At 44.6% G+C, this 25,644-nt stretch overlaps 1 protein-coding gene across 1 annotated transcript in view; it reads right to left on the bottom strand.

Moving 5' to 3' along the window:
* Positions 1–1,324: 1,324 nt before the first annotated feature.
* Positions 1,325–25,644, bottom strand: part of LOC135512220 (1-phosphatidylinositol 4,5-bisphosphate phosphodiesterase epsilon-1-like) — a 44,208-nt gene continuing 19,888 nt past the window's right edge. The window contains exons 5-33 of the mRNA XM_064934001.1: positions 24,526–24,671; positions 24,183–24,438; positions 22,734–22,954; positions 21,668–22,394; positions 21,295–21,477; positions 20,910–21,151; positions 20,372–20,494; positions 20,020–20,156; positions 15,046–15,284; positions 14,860–14,921; positions 14,552–14,717; positions 14,151–14,258; positions 13,580–13,696; positions 12,432–12,590; positions 12,132–12,267; positions 11,932–11,973; positions 11,448–11,572; positions 11,103–11,220; positions 10,745–10,903; positions 10,249–10,548; positions 9,738–9,901; positions 7,411–7,672; positions 4,413–4,531; positions 4,102–4,230; positions 3,661–3,894; positions 3,162–3,317; positions 2,740–2,964; positions 2,213–2,452; positions 1,325–1,958 (exon numbers count right to left, since the gene is read on the bottom strand). Coding sequence (XP_064790073.1) covers positions 2,258–2,452; positions 2,740–2,964; positions 3,162–3,317; positions 3,661–3,894; positions 4,102–4,230; positions 4,413–4,531; positions 7,411–7,672; positions 9,738–9,901; positions 10,249–10,548; positions 10,745–10,903; positions 11,103–11,220; positions 11,448–11,572; positions 11,932–11,973; positions 12,132–12,267; positions 12,432–12,590; positions 13,580–13,696; positions 14,151–14,258; positions 14,552–14,717; positions 14,860–14,921; positions 15,046–15,284; positions 20,020–20,156; positions 20,372–20,494; positions 20,910–21,151; positions 21,295–21,477; positions 21,668–22,394; positions 22,734–22,954; positions 24,183–24,438; positions 24,526–24,671 — 5,250 coding nt within the window. The 3' untranslated portion in view covers positions 1,325–1,958; positions 2,213–2,257. The remainder of the gene's footprint in view (positions 1,959–2,212; positions 2,453–2,739; positions 2,965–3,161; positions 3,318–3,660; positions 3,895–4,101; positions 4,231–4,412; positions 4,532–7,410; positions 7,673–9,737; positions 9,902–10,248; positions 10,549–10,744; positions 10,904–11,102; positions 11,221–11,447; positions 11,573–11,931; positions 11,974–12,131; positions 12,268–12,431; positions 12,591–13,579; positions 13,697–14,150; positions 14,259–14,551; positions 14,718–14,859; positions 14,922–15,045; positions 15,285–20,019; positions 20,157–20,371; positions 20,495–20,909; positions 21,152–21,294; positions 21,478–21,667; positions 22,395–22,733; positions 22,955–24,182; positions 24,439–24,525; positions 24,672–25,644) is intronic.

Raw genomic sequence — 25,644 nt, 5'->3', positions numbered from 1 at the left:
GTGCCTCTAGTGTTGGAGATATGAACAGTTTGACAATTTCCCCATGTGACAACTTTTCCTCGCTTTGGATTATAGGCTTGACCAATTATGTACTAAAGACATCCAAAATCAGTTTTGTTTTATGGTTTTCTGCCACGTATAATATGCAGTAGGCTATGTATTGTATAAGGCACAATCATAATTATTTTTTATTTTTTTCAGGCTTGGTTTTATAAGCCTATGCATAAGCCCTAATATGCATATGGATGTTTTGAATGAATAATCACCATAGAAAGCGCTGTCCATTTCATTGTTAGGCTTTGCCACAACAACCATGTTTTACACTCTGTTTCAACCTGCTGTTGAACTTCTTTCTTCAAATTGATCGATGACAGTGAGGTGAATTTTAAAAAGCATGACACCGTTTTGATGATGAGTGTTTGATGCATTTGCATTGATATCAGAGTGGTTAGAGGGACAATAGAGCCCTGAGTACCAGGCCGTTAAGGACCTGATGGTAGTTAGTGAGTTGGCTACTACCAAAGCTTGTCCAGAGTGCAGAATAGGAGAACACCGTTACTCAACTGTCACGTGGAATTTGACTGCGGTCTTGACTGCTGGTGTGGCGATAATAAGTCACTGCAACAGCCCTGTAGTATGGAGGCCCTTCTGTGATTGGTATGTGGTGATTTTAAACTGCATCATATTAGTTTGTTAACAGAAATATATTAATAGTCTGGTTAAACCAGACTGACCATGGCTGTGCTCAATGGTGAACGCAGCATTCACTAGGCTAATGTACTAATGCTGCGTGTTAAAATCCTATACCTCCTTCAGTGACTGACTACAAATGTTCTAGGAGTGTTCTAGCCAAGTGTATTATCTCCCCCAACAGGCCATATTGTATTCCTAGGGCAATCTCAAAACAAATATGGAATGTGCCAAGCGGAATGTTCATGTCTTGTTGTTTTATATTTAGGCTGATATTCTAACAGTGTGTAGCAGCAAGGGAGTGTGTGCTTGATTTGTTTATAGTATCAATATTGTTAATGAAAAATACTAGTTCAATGAAATGGTCTGTTAAATAATTTTACAGTTAAGTCCCAGAAGTTAAATTGCTCTCACGGTGTCTGTTTCTCCTACCTGTACTTTGTGTGCCTAGCTCTGTTATGGCATGGCTCAAGAAATCGCAAGAACAATGGGTATCTTTTTTGTGTGTCTTTTCTAAAAACAAATTTCAAAAACGTTAACATTATTTTCTGGGTTCCTGCACTTGTATGATTTGAGTGTGTCTACTGTATTGTGCACTGATTTCTAAATGACTGGAGTTCTATTGTTGTGCAAGTAGCTTTGAAATAAAATGTTCAACTTTATTGATCAAGCCCTTGTATCAGTCATCACAGCGGTTTGGTGTCAAATTCAAGTCTGTCATTGCAGAGATTCATTCTGAAGAAATGGACCAAAGGATACAGCTAAAGCACTGGGGAAATGTTATATAGTAATACAATAGTAATGTCACAGTATTTTAAACCAGCAGTAAAGTAGTGAAAGGTTGAACAAAACCCATAGGCTTTAATGTATAAATTAGGTTTGAGGGATGACCGGTGAAATCGGCTCTGTCTGATGATTGATTGATTCTTCAACCACTTCAGACTTGTCAAGTTGAGGTCTTCTGGAACCATAGGAAAGCACAATATCACCATCTGCTGGTCTGTATCTGTCCTACAGTTGTCTCTTATGTCAGACTGGATTCAAACCTGGGTCTTTGCATGCCAGAAGATTGTGTTAGGCGTTAGTTTGAGGAACTAATGCAAGTCTTCAATAAATTCACATGCTGATATTGTGCCAGCTCCAGGTAGATTAAGTTAAAGTTTATTGGATTGTGGACTGCCCCGAGTGACAAAAGATACCCAGGAGTTGCACGGCTCCAATTCCACATCTGCTCTGTCAGGCCAGCTTGGAAATTTTAATTAGACTGCCTGAAGGGAGATAAAGACAAACAGATTACAAGAATATACAGTACACGTACAAATACTCTCCATTTGAAAATAGAGAATATAAGAGATCATATTTCACACTTCAGTGGAGATCTCAGGTGCAAAATGCGTTGTTTTAACTATAAGGAGGTAAACTTGGATTTGCTTGTCCCGAAATTTCAGAGAGGGTTAGACATGGAGATCCTATAATTCACTGAATCAGCAGGATCTCCATTATGCTCGAGTTCTCATAATACCTTGTATGCGTGTAGTAGAACGGGTGTAGAGGAGAACCACTAGCGTCACTCTCTGGTCTCGCTCAGATGAAGGCAGCACGCTGCCCTCTCATCCTTGCTGTGCACCACCTCAGAGCAGGTGTGAGCCCCGATCCATACGGCCCGGCTCCGGCCTGTCAGTCGTTTCAACTCGCTTGCCAACGATATTCCTTTCCGCCGATCCTCGCGAACTGGTCTGATACATTCTTCACGCTGAGCTGTCTGAGGTTTATTAAAGTTATGGCTAGTTACTCCGGAGAAATATCCCAAATATCGGTCATTACAAAATAGTGGGATTTGTTAGATTGAGACATTTGCAAACTGTTCTTTTGGTTGGGCTGGTCTTGCCATCCTCAACACAGCAAACATTTTTACAGAAACATATTTACAGTTACTGACAAATTAAAAACACATTGCCCGTGCAGGAAATCTAACACATTTGGCAATCAACAACAACTGAAGCATCACACAGACACACACAATCACTTATCCTTATCACACATCCTCACCTCCTTTCCCTGAGCCTGCTCCCGGAGTCTGAGAATGAATTTCCCCTGACCCCTCCACCTCCCCTGGGCCTGGAATACACACTCCTGGTCCAGGAGGGTCCTCTGGGTGGGTTTGGCAGGGAGCCTGCGCCCCAGGGGCTCCTTGACCACTTCCTCTATCAGAATGTAGTCGCTGGCGTTGCCCGCAGACAGCAGGACGCTGGACTGTCTGGCTTTGCTCAGTGTCTACGAGTGAAATGGAGATCAGGTAAAGGCATGATCTATAATTTCAACATCCTGCAACTCTGTTAAGCTAAGGGGTGTAGTTCAGGAAAGGTAACCACGCCCAAATTCATAGACTGATGCAAGGATTGACAGTCCATTTGATTCTCTAATCACACTGAACATCTAAAACATCAAGCGTGTGCCTGACTCCCATATACCTGTTGGATGAGGTCATTGGCTGTGATGTGTCGGGGAGCTCTGAGGGTCATCTGTGATTGGTCAGGAGACACTCCATGTACTTCCACCAGGAAGGAATCATCCTCCAGTCCACAGCTTACCTCCATCTCTATATCTGTCTTCCCTTCATTCAAAGGCTGAAACAAAGGTGAATAGTAAACTTAAAGGTAGTGTTTTTTTTTTTTTTTTTTTTTTACAGACATCAATAATAGTATAATTAATAATGGCAAGGAATGGCATAACTGGTGAATTCCACACAGACATTGGAAGGAACAGGGTCAGCTGCAGTTCAGCAGCCCCAGAGCAGTGTTGGGGGTTAAACAGGGTTGAGTAGAGAAAATACCAAAATTATTAGAATTCCAGACTCTGAAGCAACAAAATGGGAAAACCGTGCAATGACTTTCTTACCGACTGAAAGTCATACATTTGATCATAAGAGAACGGAACAGTGATTTTGAGTAGGTTGGAATGCACCCAGACCTTTTCTCTCGTTTTGAGGCACACTCTGCCCAGGTAGCCTTCATCAGGGTTCCAACTCTGAATGACCCTGAATATCTCCTCCTCAGGCCTGATGGTCCTCTGCAGGAGAGGCTTTCGAGCCTCCCCCCTCTCACCCCTACTCTCCCCCCTCTCCCGGGGTAATGCCACCCTTTCTTCCATCAAGAAGCAAGAAGAGAGGGAGAAGCAAGTGGAGGAGGAGAGGGATGGATGGATCTAGGTGGGAGAGAGATTAAGCATTATATTGTTGCAGTCACTTTTCTGAAATGAATCTCGAAGATCCAGATCATCTTTACCTCCCCCCCCTCAAAAATACATTCCCAGAAGAGTTTCAGATACCACGGAGTTGCCCAAAATGTGTAGAATGTGGAGGTACAGCAGGTACAGTATATGGTGATGTGAGAAGATGCAGTGCTCACTCACAATGTGTAGGAGCTGTCTGGCAGTGGTCCTCTCACTCACACCGACCACTATGAAAGGCTCAGGCCCAGGGACTCCATGTACGGTGACCCTGTACTGCACAGCAGCCCTTCGATCCTCTGTACTGAAGAGCTGGGACACACACACACAGCATGAGTTCAGGGGTAATGCAGGGCCGAATCAAAATCCTGCAGACTGACCAAGTTGCTGTCCAGGACATTAGTAGGAAAGAATCTGCACTACACATTCACTCACTAGACACAGTCCCTACACACTTGACTCAATATACTGTACACTACACGCTATACACTCACCCGTGATGCAGGCTGTGAACCTGCTGCTCCACTGTCTTCAGTTCTATGGCTGTAGATGAACAGACTAGAGACCGGCAGGGCCTCGTTGTGCTGATTCCTCAGCTGCACATGTCTGTATCCTGCCACACACACACGTTTTGGAAATAATTGCCACTGTTAGTATTGGGAATATAATGCTCTCATTTGACAGCATTGTAGCTTTTTCTCCCTTCAAGTTTTTTTTTTTACCCTGCTCTCTCTTTTAAAACAAACTTTATATGGGCATAGAATTTCTACAGTTCTGTGTGAATTCAATTAGCTAATCAAATTTGAAAAGTTCTTTTATTTTCATTTTTTCTGTCAAGTATAGGAATTATTTCAACACAGACCATTTTATTGGATAGCGGGGAAAATATTTAGAGAATCCGTTAGCTGAGCCAAAGCTGCCAAGCATAGACTTGATGTGACAGAGAGACTTCATGTCTGGTCTCAGAGTAATGTGGGAACCAATGAGACAGGACTGGAGTCCCAAATGTTCCTGAACTGGAAAGCACAGCAGTCTCCAAATTCGTTTTGGGCATCCCTCAAGAATGAATGAAGCAAGCCGATGATTTACAATGAACCGTTTATTTACAAAAATCCTGGTTTAACAAAAAAGTTTGCATCGAAAATAGAAAATAACAAAAAAAGAAGTGCCTGCATTAAAAGCACAAGTAGACGCAGGGGTAAGAACATTTAGGCCACAGTTTGGTAATGAGTAGTCGTCACAAGGAGTCACAAGTTGTTAATGAACTCCCAGATCGTGGGTTGTCTGGTCTTCTTAAAAAATAACCCAAGTGACCGATACCAGGCCTTCACTATGCTGTTGGTCTTCCAGATGTCTTGTAGGACAACATCGTGGTAGTTACACATTTCTAGAATAAAAATATATCAACTTGTTAGACATTTTATTATTTGTCCCATTGTCATCAATGCTATGGCCTAATAATTAATAACACAAAAACAACAAAAAATATAATCTTAGCCTAATATGCCTAGGCTACTGTTTTTAACATCATACCCATGTTATATTCCGGGGCTTTCTCTCCTGTGCCAATCCACGTCTTCTCAAAGTTCTCCAGAAAGGTGGACAGCTCCGGTACCTAAAAGAATGTCGTTTCCTTCAGCTCCTTGAAACACTTCACCACGTCAGCCGGCAGAACAAATGCGAGTGTGTAGAACATCTTGACGTGGTGGGTCGCAGGCTCTTCAGCACTTGGAACGCACAAGTATATGTGTTGCAACGGCATGTTTGCTAAAAAATATAAATATAATATTAGATGGCATGTTCAATTCAAGGTGTTTTGCCCAATTATGTAAATGGACACATTATTAGACTAAAGCAATCATTTTAATTTAGTCCTAGTTTTATTTCACGTGGAGGCCTATGGCAGCACAAATCTGAATATAGACCTACAACAATAAAACACATTTAATCAGGCCTACAATATAATAATACAAAAAAAACACATTTATAATTAGGCTATATCAATTGTTGGTACATACCTCAGACTTTTCCGTCATAACAATATAGGTTGCTGCATAAACCATTGACTCCATCATGCAGGTGGGGTGCATCCTCTCTGTGCATCCTGTGAATGGCGTGCACCTCCTGGCATAAAGATGGGATCTTCTTGAATGATCCATCTGCAAACACATGCTTGCATGTCCGACAGAATTCTAAGTCGGGATTCGTTGTGAAGATAAGAAATCTGTCCTGGTCCACTGTCGTGCTGGAAGAAATGGGGTTCATGGCCTTGTTCACGCGTGGTGCTATGATAGATTTCAGGTATGATTGACCAGGTTGGAGAGGGTTGCCGGATCAGACAGCGTCGGGTCTCCCTCATCTGTGACTCCTCCCTCAAGGATGACAGGGTCGGGAAGAGTTCTATCTTTACCTGCTGCCATGCCATGGCTCTCAGGGATGGTTTGAGCCAGTACCGGCGGCACCTGCTTCTTCTTTTACCGGTGATTCTGTAGGTCTACACACTTTTTTACGTTGTGTACAGGGTTGTTTCTGACAGTCTCGGACAACTGATGACTCCAAAACACGGTGTCTGCTTTCCTCTGCCTCCAGATTCCTCTTCTTCGGGTTATTCAACTCCCATTTTCTGTCATGTTCCACACCTGTTGACCTATCACCGTTCCATCCGGGTCACAGTTGTGTACTCCTGACACGTTGGATATATTGGTCCCCCAGTCAGTGAAGAACATGGGACCTCGGCACGTGAGAATTATTTGATGCACATGCAGTATAAATTGTTTTTTGCAGGCTTTTGTTCCATTTTGTAGATGCAGCCATCGTTCGATCCTGCTTCCCGGTATTGAGAGGGTCACTGCTTCAAGTGAATTGAAATTGAAAGCTCTACTCGTTTTGGGTGCCGGTACGGATGGATAGCTCAGAGAGTCTGCTCTTTTTCTATCGATTGGTTGAATGACAGTTGAGTAGTAGTAGTAGTAGCTTGTTCTTGGAAGGATAGCTGTTGAGGAAAGGAGTGGCCTATTTGTACAAAACAATATAACGTTTATATATTATTTCTTTTTTACCAACTAGGCTATTTGCAAGTCTATTGTTGAACTATCAAGGTCCCTCCAAAATGATGTGTTAAAAGCTCTGACAGTTTTTGCAGTTTCTGTGTCTTTGCACAAACAAAAATGATAATTTCAAACAGAATAGTTTGTGCATGAATTAGGCTCATTATAGCAGCATATAGGCCGACATTTGCATTCAGCAGTTTGGAATGTCTGGAGTTTTAATCATGACTACATTTTTCTATGCTAATTTGGTAATTAGTATTTGTTTCATCTGAAAGGACTGTAGATGTACCAAGCTTGGGTCTTCTGGTCTTTTAATAAAAAACACAATCTTTGTGTGTGTGTGCCTGTGTTTAAAATGAGATTAGTCCATGGTAAAATTATGTAGCATGTGTGTGTCTCTGTGTGTGGTTTTTCAGAGTCTCTGTGTGTGCGCCTACTGTACCTGTCCTGAGTGCTCTGAGTGGTATGATCCTATGAGCCGTGGTCTGGGAGCTGTTGTGTTCCACCACAGTAAACCGTAGGAAGGCCAGGTCAGCCATGAGTAGGGGGAAGTGAAAGCTCTGGTTCCATATGGGGTTCAGGGGGTTACGGTGGATGGGTTTGGTGCGGAAGTGGCACCCGTCTGCCTGCATGCCCATGATGTCTACCTCGATGTAGGGATTGCCTGCTGTGGTCCCTGGGCATACGTTCTGACCAGAGATGATCTGGAAGGAATGGAAAGAGAGAGAAAGAGACCGAGACCGAGAGAAAGACATCCATAAAAAAACGTTGCATTAGATTAACTGAACAAAAAAGGAAACCAGTTGACACTGCTGCTTTTGCGGATCACTAGCTACTTGTTGTATACTACTGTTATCATGTGATTGTACTCTGACTGGACCTGCTCTTTCCATGACATGGACCAGGTGAAAGCTATGATCCCTTATTGAAGTCACCTGTTAAATCCACTTCAATCAGTGTAGATGAAGGGGTGGAGACAGGTTAAAGAAGGATTTTTAAGCCTCGAGACAGTTGAGACATGGATTGTGTATGTATGCTATTAAGAGCGTGAATGGGCAAAACAAAAGATTGAAGTGCTTTTGAACGGCTTATGGTAGTAGATGCCAGACGTAGCGGTTTGAGTGTGACAAGAACTGCAAAGCTGCTGGGTTTTTCACACTCAACAGTTTCCCATGTGTATCAAGAATGGTTCACTACCCAAAGGACATCCAACCAACTTGACACAACTGTGGGAAGCACTGGAGTCAACATTGCCCAGCATTACAGTTGAAAGTTTGACACCTTGTAGAGTCCATGCCCCGACAAATTGTGGCGGTTTTGATGGCAAAAGGGGTTGCAGCTTAATATTAGGAAGGTGTTCCTAATGTTTTGTATGTTCAGTATATGTATAGTGCATTTAGAAAGTATTCAGACCCCTTTACTTTTTCCACATTTTGTTACATTACAGCCTTCTTATAAAATGTATTAAATCATATTTTCCCCCCTCATCAATCTACACACAATAACCCATAACGACAAAGGAAAAACTGAAATATCATATTTGCCTAAGTATTCAGACCCTTTACTCAGTACTTTGTTGAAGCACCTTTTACAGCCTCGAGTCTTCTTGGGTATGACACTACAAGCTTGGCACATCTGTATTTGGGGAGTTTCTCCCATTCTTCTCTGCAGATCCTCTCAAGCTCTGTCAGGTTGGATGGGGAGCGTTGCTGCACAGCTATTTTCAGGTCTCTCCAGAGATGTACGATCGGTTTCAAGTCCGGGCTCTGTCTGGGCCACTCGAGAACATTCAGAGACTTGTCCCGAAGCCACTCCTGTGTTGTGTTGGCTGTGTGCTTAGGGTCATTGTCCTGTTGGAAGGTGAACCTTCACCCCAGTCTGAGGCTCTGAATGCTCTGGAGCAGGTTTTCATCAAGGATCTCTCTTTACTTTTCTCTGTTCATCTTTCCCTCGATCCTAACTAGTCTCCCAGTCCCAGCTGCTGAAAAATATCCCCACAGCATGATGCTGCCACCACCATGTTTCACCATAGGGATGGTGCCAGGTTTCCTCCAGACGTGACGCTTGGAATTCAGGCCAAAGAGTTCAATCTTGGGTTTCATCAGACCAGACCAAGGCCCTTCTCCCCCGATTTTTCAGTTTGTCCGGGCGGCCAGCTCTAGGAATAGTGTTGGTGCTTCCAAACTTCTTCCATTTAAGAATGATGGAGGCCACTGTCTTCTTGGGAACCTTCAATGCTGCAGAAATATTTTGGTACCCTTCCCTTCCCAGATCTGTGCCTCGACCCAATCCTGTCTCGGAGCTCTACGGACAATTCCTTTGATTTCAATGCTTGGTTTTTGCTCTGTGGACCTTATATAGACAAGTGTGTACCTTTCCAAATCATGTCCAATCAATTGAGTTTGACACAGGTGGACTCCAATCAAGTTGTAAAAACATCTCAAGGATGATCTCAAGGATTATCAATGGAAACAGGATGCACCTGAGCTCAATTCGAGTCTTATCGCAAAGGGTCTGAATACTTATGTAAATACGGTATTTGTGTTTTTTATTTTTAATACATTTGCAAAATAAAAAATAAAAAACTGTGATAAAAACTGATAAAGAAAGCATTATGGGATATTGTTTGTAGATTGATGAGGGGGGGAAAAACAATTCAATCAATTTTAGAATAAGGCTGTAACGTAAACAAAATGTGGAAAAAGTCAAGGGGTCTGAACACTTTCTGAATGCACTGTATACATCCAACTATTACTGCTATATACTCACAGTGAGAGTGAACAAGGCGGGGCTCATGCCCTCTGGGTCTCTGTCAAGGGGGCAGAAGTGTCTGTAGAGTGGGCAGCTGGCATCCCACAGGACCGGGGGCTTCAGTACATACCCACAACCCCCGTTAGGCTCAAACATGGCCGCGTTCAGCTGCAGGGGCAGGTCTGTCAGAGAAGGAGAGAGAGAAAGAGAGAGAAATATGGTCACTTTAAGAAAGACTCAAAAAGAGGTTTGTGCTCCAACAACTAGAATTTCAGACAGACGTCATTTTCAAGAAGGATATTGTCAACTTGTGCTCCATTCAATTGGCTTCCCTGATTCAACTTCTGAAATAGTGAATTTGCCAAACCCCTTGTCCCCTTGTACTTTCAACTGAATGCAGACAGCGCCAACTCATTCTGCCAGTAGGTCTAACATGATTTGCTTGAATGAAGCTAGCCAAATGAATGTCCCACTTTAGGCATAATAAAGCAAACTTGACTTAGTTGATGACTCCTAGCGTCTAGCTCACCATCGGTCTGGTAGTTGAGAGCGACCAGCTGTATTCCATGCAGCCAGAAGAGTAGGGGACTGGGGTTGGTGGAGTCAATACGTGTGGCTGCCGGGTAAGTTCGCAGGAGCTGGGCGCTGGTGTGTTGGATCAGCTTCCGGGAGTAGCGGCGACACAGGCGCTTGGCAGCGTTCTCATTGACTGAGGAGACGTGATAGCATTTTGGGGTGCGGATGAGGGAGCTGAGGGAGGCATTACAGGTGTAGGGAGGGGAGGTGGCTGATTCTTCCCAGTTGGGACGGGGGCCCTCTGATGCTGCTCCTTCAGATTTAGGGGAAAGGGTTATGAGAGACGTGTGTTAGAGGTATGCATCTGTGTGTGTGTGTGTAAGACACACTGACCGCAAAGGGTTTAACTTTCAAGTATATCCAAAAGATGTCTAGCCTGTCTAGGAAATAGTAGCAGATTGCTAGCATTGAGTTAGAACTCTGTCATGGGGCAGAGAAGAGTAGCCTACCTCGCCCTGGGGTGCGCATCACTGCCGATGGGTCCCCTGGAAAACCTTTCCCTGGGGGATTCCCAAAGATGGACCTCCTGCCCTTTCCTCTAGAAGAAAGAACTTCTTTTCTCTCTTTTCTCTCCCTGGGAGTATCAGATGGAGTTGGGGTGGATAGACCTGGGACCCCACACACACAGAAGTCATCCAAATGTGAAAATAGTGAATACCTTTGCAAAGGGGTCTCACAAGTAAGACAAATGCTTCAGAGATATTATATAGGCCTATACCTACAATTATATCAAAAGACTGGAAACAAACCTATTTACAAGGAATTGTATAGTTTGTTTACAGAAGGGGATGTAATGTAAGGAACTACCTGGGAATTTGACAGCTTGACAGTAGATCACCAGATCTGAGAGCTCTTGGGCTATCTGTCGTCCTTCCTTCTTGCTTCGAGGCAGCTTGAATTCTTCCTCCAACTCCTTGCCAAATACCTGTGTGTGTATGTATGTGTGTGTGTGTGTAGAAAAATACAAAAGAGACAAAACTACTTCAGACAAATACCAATAATATGTCAAATATGTATTTTTAAATGTTTAACCCCATGTCTCATGCTGTGATTAATCAAACATTAACGTACAAACTGGTTAATTAGCTTTTTTGTTTCTGGATTTACTGGATCCAACCAAATGTGACGAATGGAGATGGAAGACAAACTCACCTTTCCTTTGTTGTGAGTAGCACTCTCACATTTCTTCATTTTCTTGGGGACTTCGTCACTGTGTTCAGTCTGTAACTTCTCCCCTGATGAAGACTTTCCCTCCGGTCTATCCTCCAGGATATTATCTGTATCAACGCAGACATTCCCAGCCAAATACATTATTCTTGCAGTCTAAACAAAAACACGCACTCATTCAGTATAATCTAATTTGATGTTTTCGGTGACAAAGAACTATGTAACATTCAAACATTTGGCCAAAAACTATTGGCTTTCAAGCCATCTCTTGTCTTTGACCGACTTGGTAATCAAATTGAGTGTCAGTGGATACTCATTTAGTAGACAAGAATCTTTTGAACCCCCTTGTGCAATGGACACAGTCACAGCCAGTGTACCAGAGCGCTGCACAAATCTATTCAGCAACAGGACAACAACCATGCGGTGGGTTTAGTTAATCTTAAGTGATTCATTTGATTACTTGTATTACCTTCTGGGACATAAGAAGCAGGAGATAAAGTGGGGACGTCAGCTGCAGAGGAAGAGTGAGTAGGGGGGGGTCACAGGATGAGTAGAAGAATTGGGATAATTCAACGTATGCTGTCTGAGGGTATCATGAGGGTGTTACGACCCAAATTGCTTGACTATAAACTGGCAGACACAGGGATGCTATTGATGGTGTGATCATACCATCAGATAGTGATTCGTACTCATAGTCGTATTCATCCTCATACTCTTCTTCCTCTTCTTCCTCATTGTTGATGGTTGGGAAGGGAGGAGGCATCACACTACTGGCCTGAGCATGCATCTGTGCCAACTGGTGAGCCTGTATCAGGAAGAGTTATTTAGGACAATCTTAGTTCATTCTAATTACGTATCAGTGTACCATCATTTTAGGTACATACAGTACAGCACATGATACAGATAAAGGACTGGATCAGTAACTGTTAAGACAACTTTTTGTTTAGTGTTCATTATCAGGGGCCTTGCTTTCTGTTTGAGGATGTCCACCGGCGTCTGGTGAGCTTTCAGCTTCTTGTTCTTGAGGAGGATTTTCCCCCTCAGTTGCCATGGTGATGGCAACAGCGGGTCATCCGAGAAATCACTCTCAAACAGGAACTTTGTCACCAGCTTATCCCCAAACACAGTCTATTGAAGGACAACACACAAACACACCATCAGAGTATTAATCTGTTTATGGAAGGGAAGACGGATAAATTATGATTGACTTATTAAAGGCAATGTATATGTTCCTATTAACTAACTCTATACCTAACCTAAACCCTTACCCTAACCTTACCCCCTCTAACCCTAACCCCACCCCCTCTAACCCTAACTTCACCCACTCTAACCCTAACCTCACCCCCTCTAACCCTAACCTCACCCCCTCTAAACCTAACCTCACCCCCTCTAACCCTAACCCCAACCCTTCTAACCCTAACCTCACCCCCTCTAACCCTAACCCCACCCCCTCTAACCCTAACTTCACCCACTCTAACCCCAACCCTTCTAACCCTAACCTCACCCCCTCTAACCCCAACCCTTCTAACCCTAACCTCACCCCCTCTAACCCTAACCCCACTCCCTCTAACCCTAACTTCACCCACTCTAACCCCAACCCCTCTAACCCTAACCTCACCCCCTCTAACCCTAACTTCACCTACTCTAACCCTAACCTCACCCCTCTAACCCTAACCCCACCCCCTCTAAACCTAACCTCACCCCCTCTAACCCTAACCTCACCCCCTCTAACCCTAACTTCACCTACTCTAACCCTAACCTCACCCCTCTAACCCTAACCCCACCCCCTCTAACCCTAACTTCACCTACTCTAACCCTAACCTCACCCCTCTAACCCTAACCCCACCCCCTCTAAACCTAACCTCACCCCCTCTAAACCTAACCTCACCCCCTCTAAACCTAACCTCACCCCCTCTAACCCTAACCTCACCCCCTCTAACCCGAACCTCACTCCCTCTAACCCTAACCTCACCCCCTCTATCCCTAACCGTATTTTTTTTTGATCTGCCGCCTGAATATCCACTTTCTTGAGTAAAACACCAACAAGCATGAGAGCCCATTTAACATCTCAACATTTCAACAATGAACTGGACAGGATAGTAAGTAGGCCTACTCACCTTGAAGATGTTGGCCATCTTGCGTTGCTGCGGCAGGGAGCAGTGATTCTCTATGGACAGCATCACAGGCAGGTCAGAGGTCACAAAGGCTGATCGGTTCACTGCTTCCACCACATCCTGCAGGAATGGGAGTAGGAACTGGATTACATGTGCGGCAGGTAGCCTAGCGGTTAGAGAGGCGAGCCAACAACTGGTGGGTTGCCAGTTTGAACCCCGGTTCTGACAGGAAAAATCTGTCTGGAAGTGAGCTGGCAACCCAAAATGTTGCTGCTATCAAATCCTAGATGCTGTTGTGCCCTTGAGCAAGGCACTTATCCCCCACAATAACAGCCTCCCGGGTTCCCAGTGTGGCACCCTGCACCTCTCCAAAACTGGTCTATGTATGTGTGTGTCTTTCGGAGGGGTTGGGTTATAAGCGAAAGTCAAATTTCGGTTGTAACTTGTGTGCAATTGACCAATAAAGTGATCTTATCTTTTTGAGTTCAACTCAACTCAAACCTGCTCAAACCAACTCAACTCTGTTCAATTCAACCAAACTGTATTCAACTCAGATCAACTCAACTCAACACACCTTGAAGGGTATGCGGGTAGTGAGGGTGTGTCCATGATAGATGATTGGTATGCCATCGTCTCCATCCCAACAGTCCAGTTCAACACTCCTGCATCCCTGCAGGAGCACCTGAGACAACAAGAAACCAAACAAACAATAATGTAGCGACCTTAGCATCACACCTAGAGACCTCTATGGCTTGGATCAAGAAGGTTTGGATCTCTTGATGTAATTGGATAAGACACAAGGACTCAGGTTCAAGCCCTGGTAGGGCTTCCCTCCAAATTTGCTACAGGAAAGGCTTTTCACTGACAGCTTATCAGCACAACAGCTGTATTGCTGTACACTCAATCGGTTTGAGTAAATAACATTACATGGAGTATTATCCCCATCATGGTAATACCGAGTGTTCTGATTCTCACCTGGCTGTACAGCTCCACAGATGACTCTCCCTTGAGTTGGTGGGCAGTCAGGTAGGTGTTGTGTGATGTAGCAATGTAGTAGTAAGACAGAGGGTACTGGAGCTCTAACACATTCAGCTGAGACTCCTCCAGTTTGGAAGCAGAGTTGTCCTTGTCCATCAGATACCTTATAGCAGGGGAAAGCAAACCCAGGTTATTTCTGAATTGTGGTTCTTTTTGGCTCAGTTTGTAAGAGCATGGTGCTAGTAATGTCAGGGCCATGGGTTCAATTCCGGCAGGGATCACAAACACATACTAAAAATACTGACCGTGCAAATCCCTCAAAGGACATCCAGCCAATCTGACGCAAACTGGCAGACGGTTCAAATTTCTGGAATAGACAACACATGTCTCTTACATTTATTCAGTGGAAGATTGTCTGACAAAAGACAAAGTATAAAGTATACACACACACATGCACAGACACCGACAATGACACACACACACACACACACCTGGATAATTCTTAGGACTTCATCATGCGAGTGGTTCTCTCCCTGACAGTTAACCAGGAAGTCATTGAGGTGCATGATGGTCATGCCCAGAGCTCCCAGCGAGACACTCTCCACGCCAGTACTGTTGGTCACGATGCTGGCTGCAGCTATGGCGTCTGAAATATGCTTCTGATTGTCTGACATGTGTCGCTTGATCCGGATGGAAAGGCCAAGATCCAGGCTGTTACGTGTCAGAAGGTCTAGTATGGAGGAAAATGCAAATAAATATTTATAGACTTGACTTCAAAGCAAATATGAGTAGCTAAGTATATCAGACATCCTAGTCAGACGTCCTTTGTCCTCGTCTTGTCGTGTCCCGTGTATATATATATATTTACACCTTTCTTCGCATATCTTTTATATATTTTCTTTTCAAACTTCAAAACACTCTCCTGCAACCCGCCTCACCAATTAAAAAAAAAGTATTATTTACCTCAAATTTGAAATCCACAATAGAAGCTAGCCAGAAGCTAACCAGAAGCTATCCTGTAGCTCGAAAAGCTATCGCCAGTTTTGTACAACACGACTCAGACCAGAACATACCGGACCTATTTTTCTCTCCATATCCCCAGATTTCAACCACAAGCTCTGGACATTTACACCTGGATCTCGCAGCTAGCTAGCTGCTATCCGTGTGACTATTGGCTTACGTCGATCCCGGAGCAAACATCAATTATTCCGGAGCTAGCCAGCTGAAGAGTTCCATCAGCCACTCCTGGGCTACAATCACCTATCCGGACCCGTTTTACTGCTGATGCGGAGCCCCACAGGGCCTTCACGACTGGACTACCAACGTTATCTGCCCGAGGGAGTTATCCAACTGGCCACTCCGTCGCGACGTTACCTGAACGCCCATCTGCGGCCCGCTAATCGTTAGCTGTCTTATCGGCTGCTATCTGTATAGGTCTATTGGACAATTTTTCTTGGGTCACTATAACTATATCTATTTTGCCATTTGGATTGATCCCTTCTACCACACGGAACCCCACTAATCTACCGACGGAAATGCACGAGGTGGCTAAAAACAGACCTCCATCCTCTGCTAGCTGTCTGAATCGCCGTTACCCCAACCAACCTCACTACTCACTGGACCCTTATGATCACTCAACTAAGCATGCCTCTCCTTAATGTCTGTTCTGGTTGGTGTTTATTGGCTTATTTCACTGTAGAGCCTCTAGCCCTGCTCACTATACCTTATCCAACCTTTCAGTTCCACCACCCACACATGCAATGACATCAACTGGTTTCAATGATGTTTCTAGAGACAATATCTCTCTCATCATCACTCAATACCTAAGTTTACCTCCACTGTATTCACATCCTACCATACCTTTGTCTGTACATTATACCTTGAAGATATTTTATCGGCCCCAGAAACCTCCTTTTACTCTCTGTTCCAGACATACTAGACGAACGATAGCTTTTAGCCGTACCCTTAACCTACTCCTCCTCTGTTCCTCTGGTGATGTAGAGGTGAATCCAGGCCCTGCAGTGCCTAGCTCCACTCCTATTCCCCAGGTGCTCTCTTTTGATGACTTCTGTAACCATAATAGCCTTGGTTTCATGCATGTTAACATTAGAAGCCTCCTCCCTAACTTTGTTTTATTCACTGCTTTAGCACACTCTGCCAACCCAGATGTTCTAGCCGTGTCTGAATCCTGGCTTAGGAAGACCACCAAAAATTCTGAAATCTTCATCCCTAACTATAACATTTTCAGACAAGATAGAACTGCCAAAGGGGGCGGTGTTGCAATCTACTGCAAAGATAGCCTGCAGAGTTCTGTCCTACTATCCAGGTCTGTACCCAAACAATTTGAACTTCTACTTTTAAAAATCCACCTCTCTAAAAACAAGTCTCTCACCGTTGCAGTCTGCTATAGACCACACTCTGCCCTCAGCTGTGCTCTGGACACCATATGTGAACTGATTGCCCCCCATCTATCTTCAGAGCTCGTGCTGCTAGGCGACCTAAACTGGAACATGCTTAACACCCCAGCCATCCTACAATCTAAACTTGATGCCCTCAATCTCACACAAATTATCAATGAACCTACCAGGTACCTCCCCAAAGCCTTAAACACGGGCACCCTCATAGATATCATCCTAACCAACTTGTCCTCTAAATGCACCTCTGCTGTCTTCAACCAAGATCTCAGCGATCACTGCCTGCATCCGTAATGGGTCAGCGGTCAAACGACCTCCACTCATCACTGTAAAATGCTCCCTGAAACACTTCAGCGAGCAGGCCTTTCTAATCGACCTGGCCGGGGTATCCTGGAAGGATATTGATCTCATCCCGTCAGTAGAGGATGCCTGGATATTTTTTTTAAAATGCCTTCCTAACCATCTTAAATAAACATGCCCCATTCAAGAAATTTAGAACCAGGAACAGATATAGCCCTTGGTTCTCCCCAGACCTGACTGCCCTTAACCAACACAAAAACATCCTATGGCGTTCTGCATTAGCATCGAACAGCCCCTGTGATTTGCAGCTGTTCAGGGAAGCTAGAAACCATTATACACAGGCAGTTAGAAAAGCCAAGGCTAGCTTTTTCAAGCAGAAATTTGCTTCCTGCAACACTAACTCAAAAAAGTTCTGGGACACGTTAAAGTCCATGGAGAATAAGAACACCTCCTCCCAGCTGCCCACTGCACTGAAGATAGGAAACACTGTCTCCACTGATAAATCCACCATAATTGAGAATTTCAATAAGCATTTTTCTACGGCTGGCCATGCTTTCCACCTGTCTACTCCTACCCCGGTCAACAGCACTGCACCCCCCACAGCAACTCGCCCAAGCCTTCCCCATTTCTCCTTCTCCCAAATCCGTTCAGCTGATGTTCTGAAAGAGCTGCAAAATCTGGACCCCTACAAATCAAATTATCTGCCGAAATTGTTGCCACCCCTATTACTAACCTGTTCAACCTCTCTTTCGTGTCGTCTGAGATCCCCAAAGATTGGAAAGCAGCTGCGGTCATCCCCCTCTTCAAAGGGGGACACACTCTTGACCCAAACTGCAACAGACCTATATCTATCCTACCATGCCTTTCCAAGGTCTTCGAAAGACAAGTCAACAAACAGATTACCGACCATTTCGAATCTCACCATACCTTCTCTGCTATGCAATCTGGTTTCAGAGCTGGTCATGGGTGCACCTCAGCCACGCTAAAGGTCCTAAACGATATCTTAACCGCCACCAATAAGAAACATTACTGTGCAGCCGTGTTCATTGATCTGGCCAAGGCTTTCGACTCTGTCAATCACCACATCCTCATCGGCAGACTCGACAGCCTTGGTTTCTCAAATGATTGCCTTGCCTGGTTCACCAACTACCTCTCTGATAGAGTTCAGTGTGTCAAATCGGAGGGTCTGCTGTCCGGACCTCTGGCAGTCTCTATGGGGGTGCCACAGGGTTCAATTCTTGGACTGACTCTCTTCTCTGTATACATCAATGAGGTCGCTCTTGCTGCTGGTGAGTCTCTGATCCACCTCTACGCAGACGACACCATTCTGTATACTTCTGGCCCTTCTTTGGACACTGTGTTAACAACCCTCCAGGCAAACTTCAATGCCATACAACTCTCCTTCCGTGGCCTCCAATTGCTCTTAAATACAAGTAAAACTAAATGCATGCACTTCAACCGATCGCTACCCGCACCTGCCCGCCTGTCCAACATCACTACTCTGGACAGCTCTGACTTAGAATATGTGGACAACTACAAATACTTAGGTGTCTGGTTAGACTGTAAACTCTCCTTCCAGACCCATATCAAATATCTCCAATCCAAAGTTAAATCTAGAATTGGCTTCCTATTTCGCAACAAACCCTCCTTCATGCTGCCAAACATACCCTTGTAAAACTGACCATCCTACCAATCCTCGACTTTGGCGATGACATTTACAAAATAGCCTCCAATACCCTACTCAACAAATTGGATGCAGTCTATCACAGTGCCATCCGTTTTGTCACCAAAGCCCCATATACTACCCACCATTGCGACCTGTACGCTCTCGTTGGCTGGCCCTCGCTTCATACTCGTCGCCAAACCCACTGACTCCAGGTCATCTACAAGACCCTGCTAGGTAAAGTCCCCCCATATCTCAGCTCGCTGGTCACCATAGCATCTCCCACCTGTAGCACGTGCTCCAGCAGGTATATCTCTCTGATCACCCCCAAAACCAATTCTTCCTTTGGCCGCCTCTCCTTCCAGTTCTCTGCTGCCAATGACTGGAACGAACTACAAACATCTCTGAAACTGGAAACACTTATCTCCCTCACTAGCTTTAAGCACCAGCTGTCAGAGCAGCTCACAGATTACTGCACCTGTACATAGCCCATCCATAATTTAGCCCAAACAACTACCTCTCCCCCTACTGTATTTATTTATTTATTTTTGCTCCTTTCCACCTCATTATTTCTATCTCTACCTTGCACATTCTTCCACTGCAAATCTACCATTCCAGTGTTTTACTTGCTATATTGTATTTACTTCGCCATTTACTTTGTCATGGCCTTTTTTTTTGCCTTTACCTCCCTTATCTCACCTCATTTGCTCACATTGTATATAGACTTATTATTCTACAGTATTATTGACTGTATGTTTGTTTTACTCCATGTGTAACTCTGTGTTGTTGTATGTGTCGAACTGCTTTGCTTTATCAACTTGCCTACCTGGTTAAATAAAAAAGAATATGTTAGGGCACATAAGGGCTTTTCACACTGCACATTTTCTGAGCTTCCTGTGAGTTTGTAGTTTGAAGATTATTATTTCTAGCCTGCTGTTATTTATAGCCCTTTTCCAGATCTGTTTTTCTCACCAATGCCAGTGGTCCGTAGCAAGCCAAGCATTACTATACAACACATACAGATCTGGGACCAGGCTACATTACATAGAATCTAAATGGAATTGACCCCAACTGGGCAGGTAACTCACCCAGGTCTGGCTGCAGTTCTGTGACTGTGTCGTCGATGCTGAGGTGAGTGTAGAGAGGAGCAGGCTCAGAGGCAGACTGACCACAGGGCACAGCATGGGCATCAAACACATCTTTCAGGTCCTTACGACTCCGGATACTACTCACCAACATGGGAACAAAATATGTATGCCCCAATTCACTCAATTGTAGGTCATGCTAGTGAGCAAATCAAACACACTACTGAAAGCCCCATCTGGAATGCCACAATCTGCCATTGATTAAATACTGGGAAAGGAATTGTACATTTTATCAACAGTTAATTTATTACAATTTACAGCATAGATAGATTCATGTTGAGTTAGAGCAGATTACCTGAAGGACTTAAAGAGCTCAATAAACTCAGTAAAGCTCATGGTGCCATCTGATACCATGAGGTTCTGGAAGCTCTTTGATTGGCTCTTACCCCGGCTAGGTAGTGTCTGATTGGGCCTATTACTGAAGCGAGAAGCCAATAAAAATACACATTAAAAGAGATGTTATGTGTACCGAATTCCAGCACAAACATCCTCACACACAAATGAACGAAACATTAAGCATATACACACTCACACACTTAAGGCATGAGGGGGTGTGATATATGGCCAATATATCACACCGAAGGGCTGTTCTTATCCACGAGGCAACGTGGAGTGCCTGGATACAGCCCTTAGCCGTGGTATATTGGCCATATACCACAAATCCCAGAGGTGCCTTATTGCTATTATAAACTGGCTACAAACATAATTAGAGCAGTAAAAATAAATGCTTTGTCATACCCGGGGTATATACCACAGCTGTCAGCCAATCAGCATTCAGGGCTCAAACCACTCAGTTTATAATGAAGAATATACCCCACTTTGTAGCATATTACCCCGTTTGAGCCTTCTGATTGGAGGCTGAGGAGGAGGAGGAGATGGAGGAGGAAGATGTGCTAATGACCATGGATCTACTGCTGGAGGGGGAGAGAGGCCCTGGGAAACCATAGGAGCTGTTGTCATCTTGGTCTTGGTCCATGTTGTCTGTTGGGTCCGGTGCACTCCGTACTAAGATATCCCAACCACTCTTCACCTTATGTGACACCATCTCATCATCTGTGGCATCCCCACTGTCCCCCTATCACCATAAACACACACACACACACACACACACAAACAATTTAGTTATTTTATGGAAACTGACTCAACATGCTCTTCCAACCCAGCACCAGGAATTTGTGCAGGAGTTCTCTAATCTTTACTGAAAATATGTTTTCTCACCCTAGTCACAGCCTTCTTTTTCTTTTTATTAGAGCTACCAGTCTTCTGATTGGAGGTCACAGTGAGATGGCTGCTCTTCTGAGCTCCAGACTTCTCCATGCTACCAGCACCAACACTCCATCTCCTGCCTCCAAACAGCTCGATGGCCTGGGCTAGTGTCGGACCCTCGTACCTGCCATCCTCCTAGAAGACAGAGAAATACTGTTGAAGTGCTCGAGTCCAGGACTCACTCGTGTCACGATTTTCATGACTGGTGACACCATTAGTGTCACCTGTAGTGACTCTGACTCAGACTGGAACACTATGGAATTGGGACTTAACTCTGACCTGAGGTTTAGTAACTTGACTCCATCACTACATCACAGTCCCTCACCTGATAGAGGTTGATGTACTTCCTACGGAGCCACTGCAGCCTTTGATCAGGGAACCTCCTCATCCTCCTGTGAGCAGCTAACAGGGCCTGCAGCCCAGAATACACCATCCTAGCTGTGTTTCTGGGGGCCACAAAGTGTAATAACCTATTGTCTGTTGTATGGAGCCCATAGAGCAGAGTCACCCCACACTCCTCCAGACTCAACCCACATGAGAGCTTGTTCTGCAGGCATACCGCCTGAATGTCAGCGCCTGGATGGCCCATGAAGACAGCTTTAGCCACGGAGAGATCCAGGAATCCATCCGCCAGGCCTTTCAGTATGGACTGCCCGCAGTACTGAGGCCTGCAGTGGGGGAGGGTCTGACCACCAGCCCCTGACCCGGTGGGGCTCCGAAGCTTGGATGAGTCAGGGACAGAGCTAGAACCAGGGAGGCCCCCACCACCACTGTGGAGCTTGGCCCAGGTGAGGACACAATTGTCAGGTTGGAGTCTGAGCAGGCAGCGGGCGGTGAGGTGGGAGTCCTGATCGTAATGGATCACAGTAGCGCCCTGCTGGAGGAAGTGCTGCACGTGGGGGTGGAGGGTAAGGATGTACCAGGGGATGAGCTCCGTACCATGGGCAAAGGCCTTCTGAGTCCTCTCACCACTACCCTGGAGGTCTGGGTCTTTTGCCTGTGATAGGTCAGATGGGTCACCCGCAGAGTCGGAGAGATCGCCCACAGTGAACCTGACCAATTGCGGAGAAGAGGGTTTTCAGGAGAGGAAAATTACCCCCAAAAAACATTCAAATTAATGCAGATTATATACAATTAGACACCAACACAAATATTTCTAAAGATGCAAAATGTTAAACAAATGATAATGCATTGACAATTAAATTTAACACAATTAAATATTGAAATGAGGAGCCAACTTCACCTAGCTTGTATCAGATAGCAGAAGATCAACTTATCGTATGGTGTTATGGTACCAATGTTTCCAAATTTTATTGACACTTTAGCACAATCTAAGCCAAAATCTAGCACAATCCACTAAAAAGTTAGGTGCTTCCATTGTGAACACTTACTGGTTGCGGTAGCCGTCCATGAACGAGTTTTTACGTGAACCAGGGATGCTCCCATCACCAGCCCCTCCGGACTCCTCCCCATCCTCAGACTCCATACTGCGGTTGCAGCTACGGATGGTCTGTAGGATGTTATTGACAGTTCCTTCCTTTTCTTGTTGGTTGAGCCCATCTGGCCCCGCACGTTGCAAGAAGTTGTCCTGTCCGTTGTAGTCAGAGAGAAACTATGGAAAGAAGACATGGTGGTGTTTAAGATGGGAACAGTTAATAAAGTATATTCATGATGAGTCGTGTTGTGTGGTGAATCACTTTTGGCCTAAAGGGATGGACGTTGATAAGAAAAAGGTCTAGAACTCACTAAGAACTTAATTGGTCCACCCACAAGCAAACAGTTGTGAAGAAGGCATGACAGCGCCTCTTCCCCCTCAGGAGGTTGAAAAGACTTGGCATGGGCCCTCAAATGCTCAAAAGGTTCTACAGCTGCACCATCGAGAGTATCTTGATTGGCTGCATCACTGCTTGGTATGGAAACTGCACAGCCCTTGATTACATGGTGCTACAGCTAGTGGTGTGGACAGCCCAGTACATCTCTGGGGCCCAGCTCCCTGGACCTCTATATTAGGCGGTGTGAAAGGAAATTGTTAAAGACTCCAGCCACCAAAGCCATAGACTGTTCTCTCTGCTTCCGCACGGCAAGCAGTACCAGAGCAACAAGTCTGACACCAACAGTCTCCTGAACAGCTTCTATTCCCAAGTCATAACACTGCTAAATAGCTAACAAAATGGCTACACAGACTAGCTGCATTGAGCCTTCCATTCTGGCACACTCACTATATCCACACTCTACACACTCACTCACACATACACACACTGAAAATCCAACACACATACACACACATGCACACACACACATTTAATTTGCTCACACACACATAACACGCACACACATTCATACAACCATCCCACACGCTGCTGCTACTCTGTCTATAATATATCCTGATGCCTAGTCACCTTACCCCTACACATATCTACCCCTATTCCACTCCAGTATCCCTGCACATTGTAAATATGGTATTGGCACTGACCCTATATATAGCTTCTTACTTTCTCATGCTCTTCTTATTTCTATTTCTTGTGTTTTTGTTCTACTTTATGTTTTTTGATAGTACTAAAAATATTGATTTACTGCATTGTTGGGGAAGAGTTTGCAAGAAAGGCATTTTACTATACTTGGGCATGTGACAATACAATTTGAAACGTTAACCTTGTTATTTAAATGTCTTGTAAGGAATATCACAGAAGGAAGTATGGGAAACAACAGGTGAAAACAGGTGCAGTGATGTCAATGCTCTAACTTGATCCTAGATATGTTTTTACTGTCTTGACTCCTATGGCCATTGTCACACCCCCCAAACAGATCTGGGACCAGGCAAAACATGTATCATTCCTCACCTCCACAGAGTCCAGTGAGCTGAGGCGTGGTCTGAGGCTGATCAGGCTAGCTGCTCCATCCAGGGCCTCCCCTAGCTCTCTCAGAAAGACCCCGCAGAAGGGCACCACCCTGCAGCCCGGGATGTGGAGGGCACGCGAGACTACCTTCCTGTACTCTGCAGACGTCTCGTGGTGCGCCATGGCATCCTTCAGAGCACGCATGGTCTCGATGTTCGACTGCTCCATGAACTGCCACATCTTCAGCACCTTGCGAGACCTGAAGGGTAGGATGGGGGAGATGCTGAGTGTGAATAGAGAGATGTAGAGTGTTCCCTTGAATAATTGGTTCTATCTTTGTTTCTACCTGAGTCCAGCCAGGAACTCCATGACGGTGTTATAGTTTCCCATGTTCCAACAGCACCTGGCCACATGGACCAGACATGAGAACACCTCTCTCTTCTCCTCCATAGAACCGGCTGTCATAATCATCCACGTCACCCAGGAGCTCACCTGGAAAATACAGTAAATATAAGTGTAGCAAACTGGGTGTGAATCCTGGGTTACCTTTGTGTAACAGGACTGTGTTAGCCTATTGAGCTGAAGCCAAGACATTAGCTCTGGAAGCCAACACAAGTCTTCAGGGGCCTCATTTAAAACCTTTGCATAAATTTCACACTCAATTTCTGTATGCGCCATTTCTGAAAAGTCTGTGCACATACTATACATACAGTTGAAGTCGGAAGTTTACATACACTTAGATTGGAATCATTAAAACTTGTTTTTCATCCACTCCACAAATTTCTTTTATCAAACTATAGTTTTGGCAGGTCGGTTAGGACATCTACTTTGTGTATGAGACAAGTAATTTTTCCAACAAGATTATTTCACTTATAATTCACTGTATCACAATTCCAGTGGGTCAGAAGTTGACATACATTAAATTGACTGTGCCTTTAAACAGCTTGGAATGAAGCTGTTTAGAAGCTGCTGATAGGCTAATTGACATCAATTGAGTCAATTGGAGGTGTACCTGTGGATGTATTTTAAGGCCTACCTTCAAACAGTGCCTCTTTGCTTGACATCATGGGAAAATCAAAAGAAATCAGCCAAGACCTAAGAAAAAACATTGTAAACCTCCACAAGTCTGGTTCATCCATGGGAGCAATTTCCAAATGCCTGAAGGTACCACGTTCAACTGTACAAACAATGGTATGCAAGTTGAAACACCATGGAACCATGCTACCATCATACCGCTCAGGAAGGAGACTCGTTCTGTCTACTAGAGATGAACGTACTTTGGTGCAAAAAGGGCAAATCAATCCCAGAACAACAGTAAAGGACCTTGTGAAGATGCTGGATGAAACAGGTACAAAAGTATCTATATCCACAGTAAAGCCAGTCCTATATCGACATAACCTGAAAGGCCATACAGCAAGGAAGAAGCCACTGCTCCAAAAGCACCATAAAAAGCCAGACTATGGTT

Source organism: Oncorhynchus masou, chromosome 24 (assembly GCF_036934945.1).
Source record: "Oncorhynchus masou masou isolate Uvic2021 chromosome 24, UVic_Omas_1.1, whole genome shotgun sequence".
In the NCBI taxonomy this organism is placed as follows: Eukaryota; Metazoa; Chordata; class Actinopteri; order Salmoniformes; family Salmonidae; genus Oncorhynchus; species Oncorhynchus masou.
This window is presented reverse-complemented; position numbering and strand designations above follow the sequence as displayed.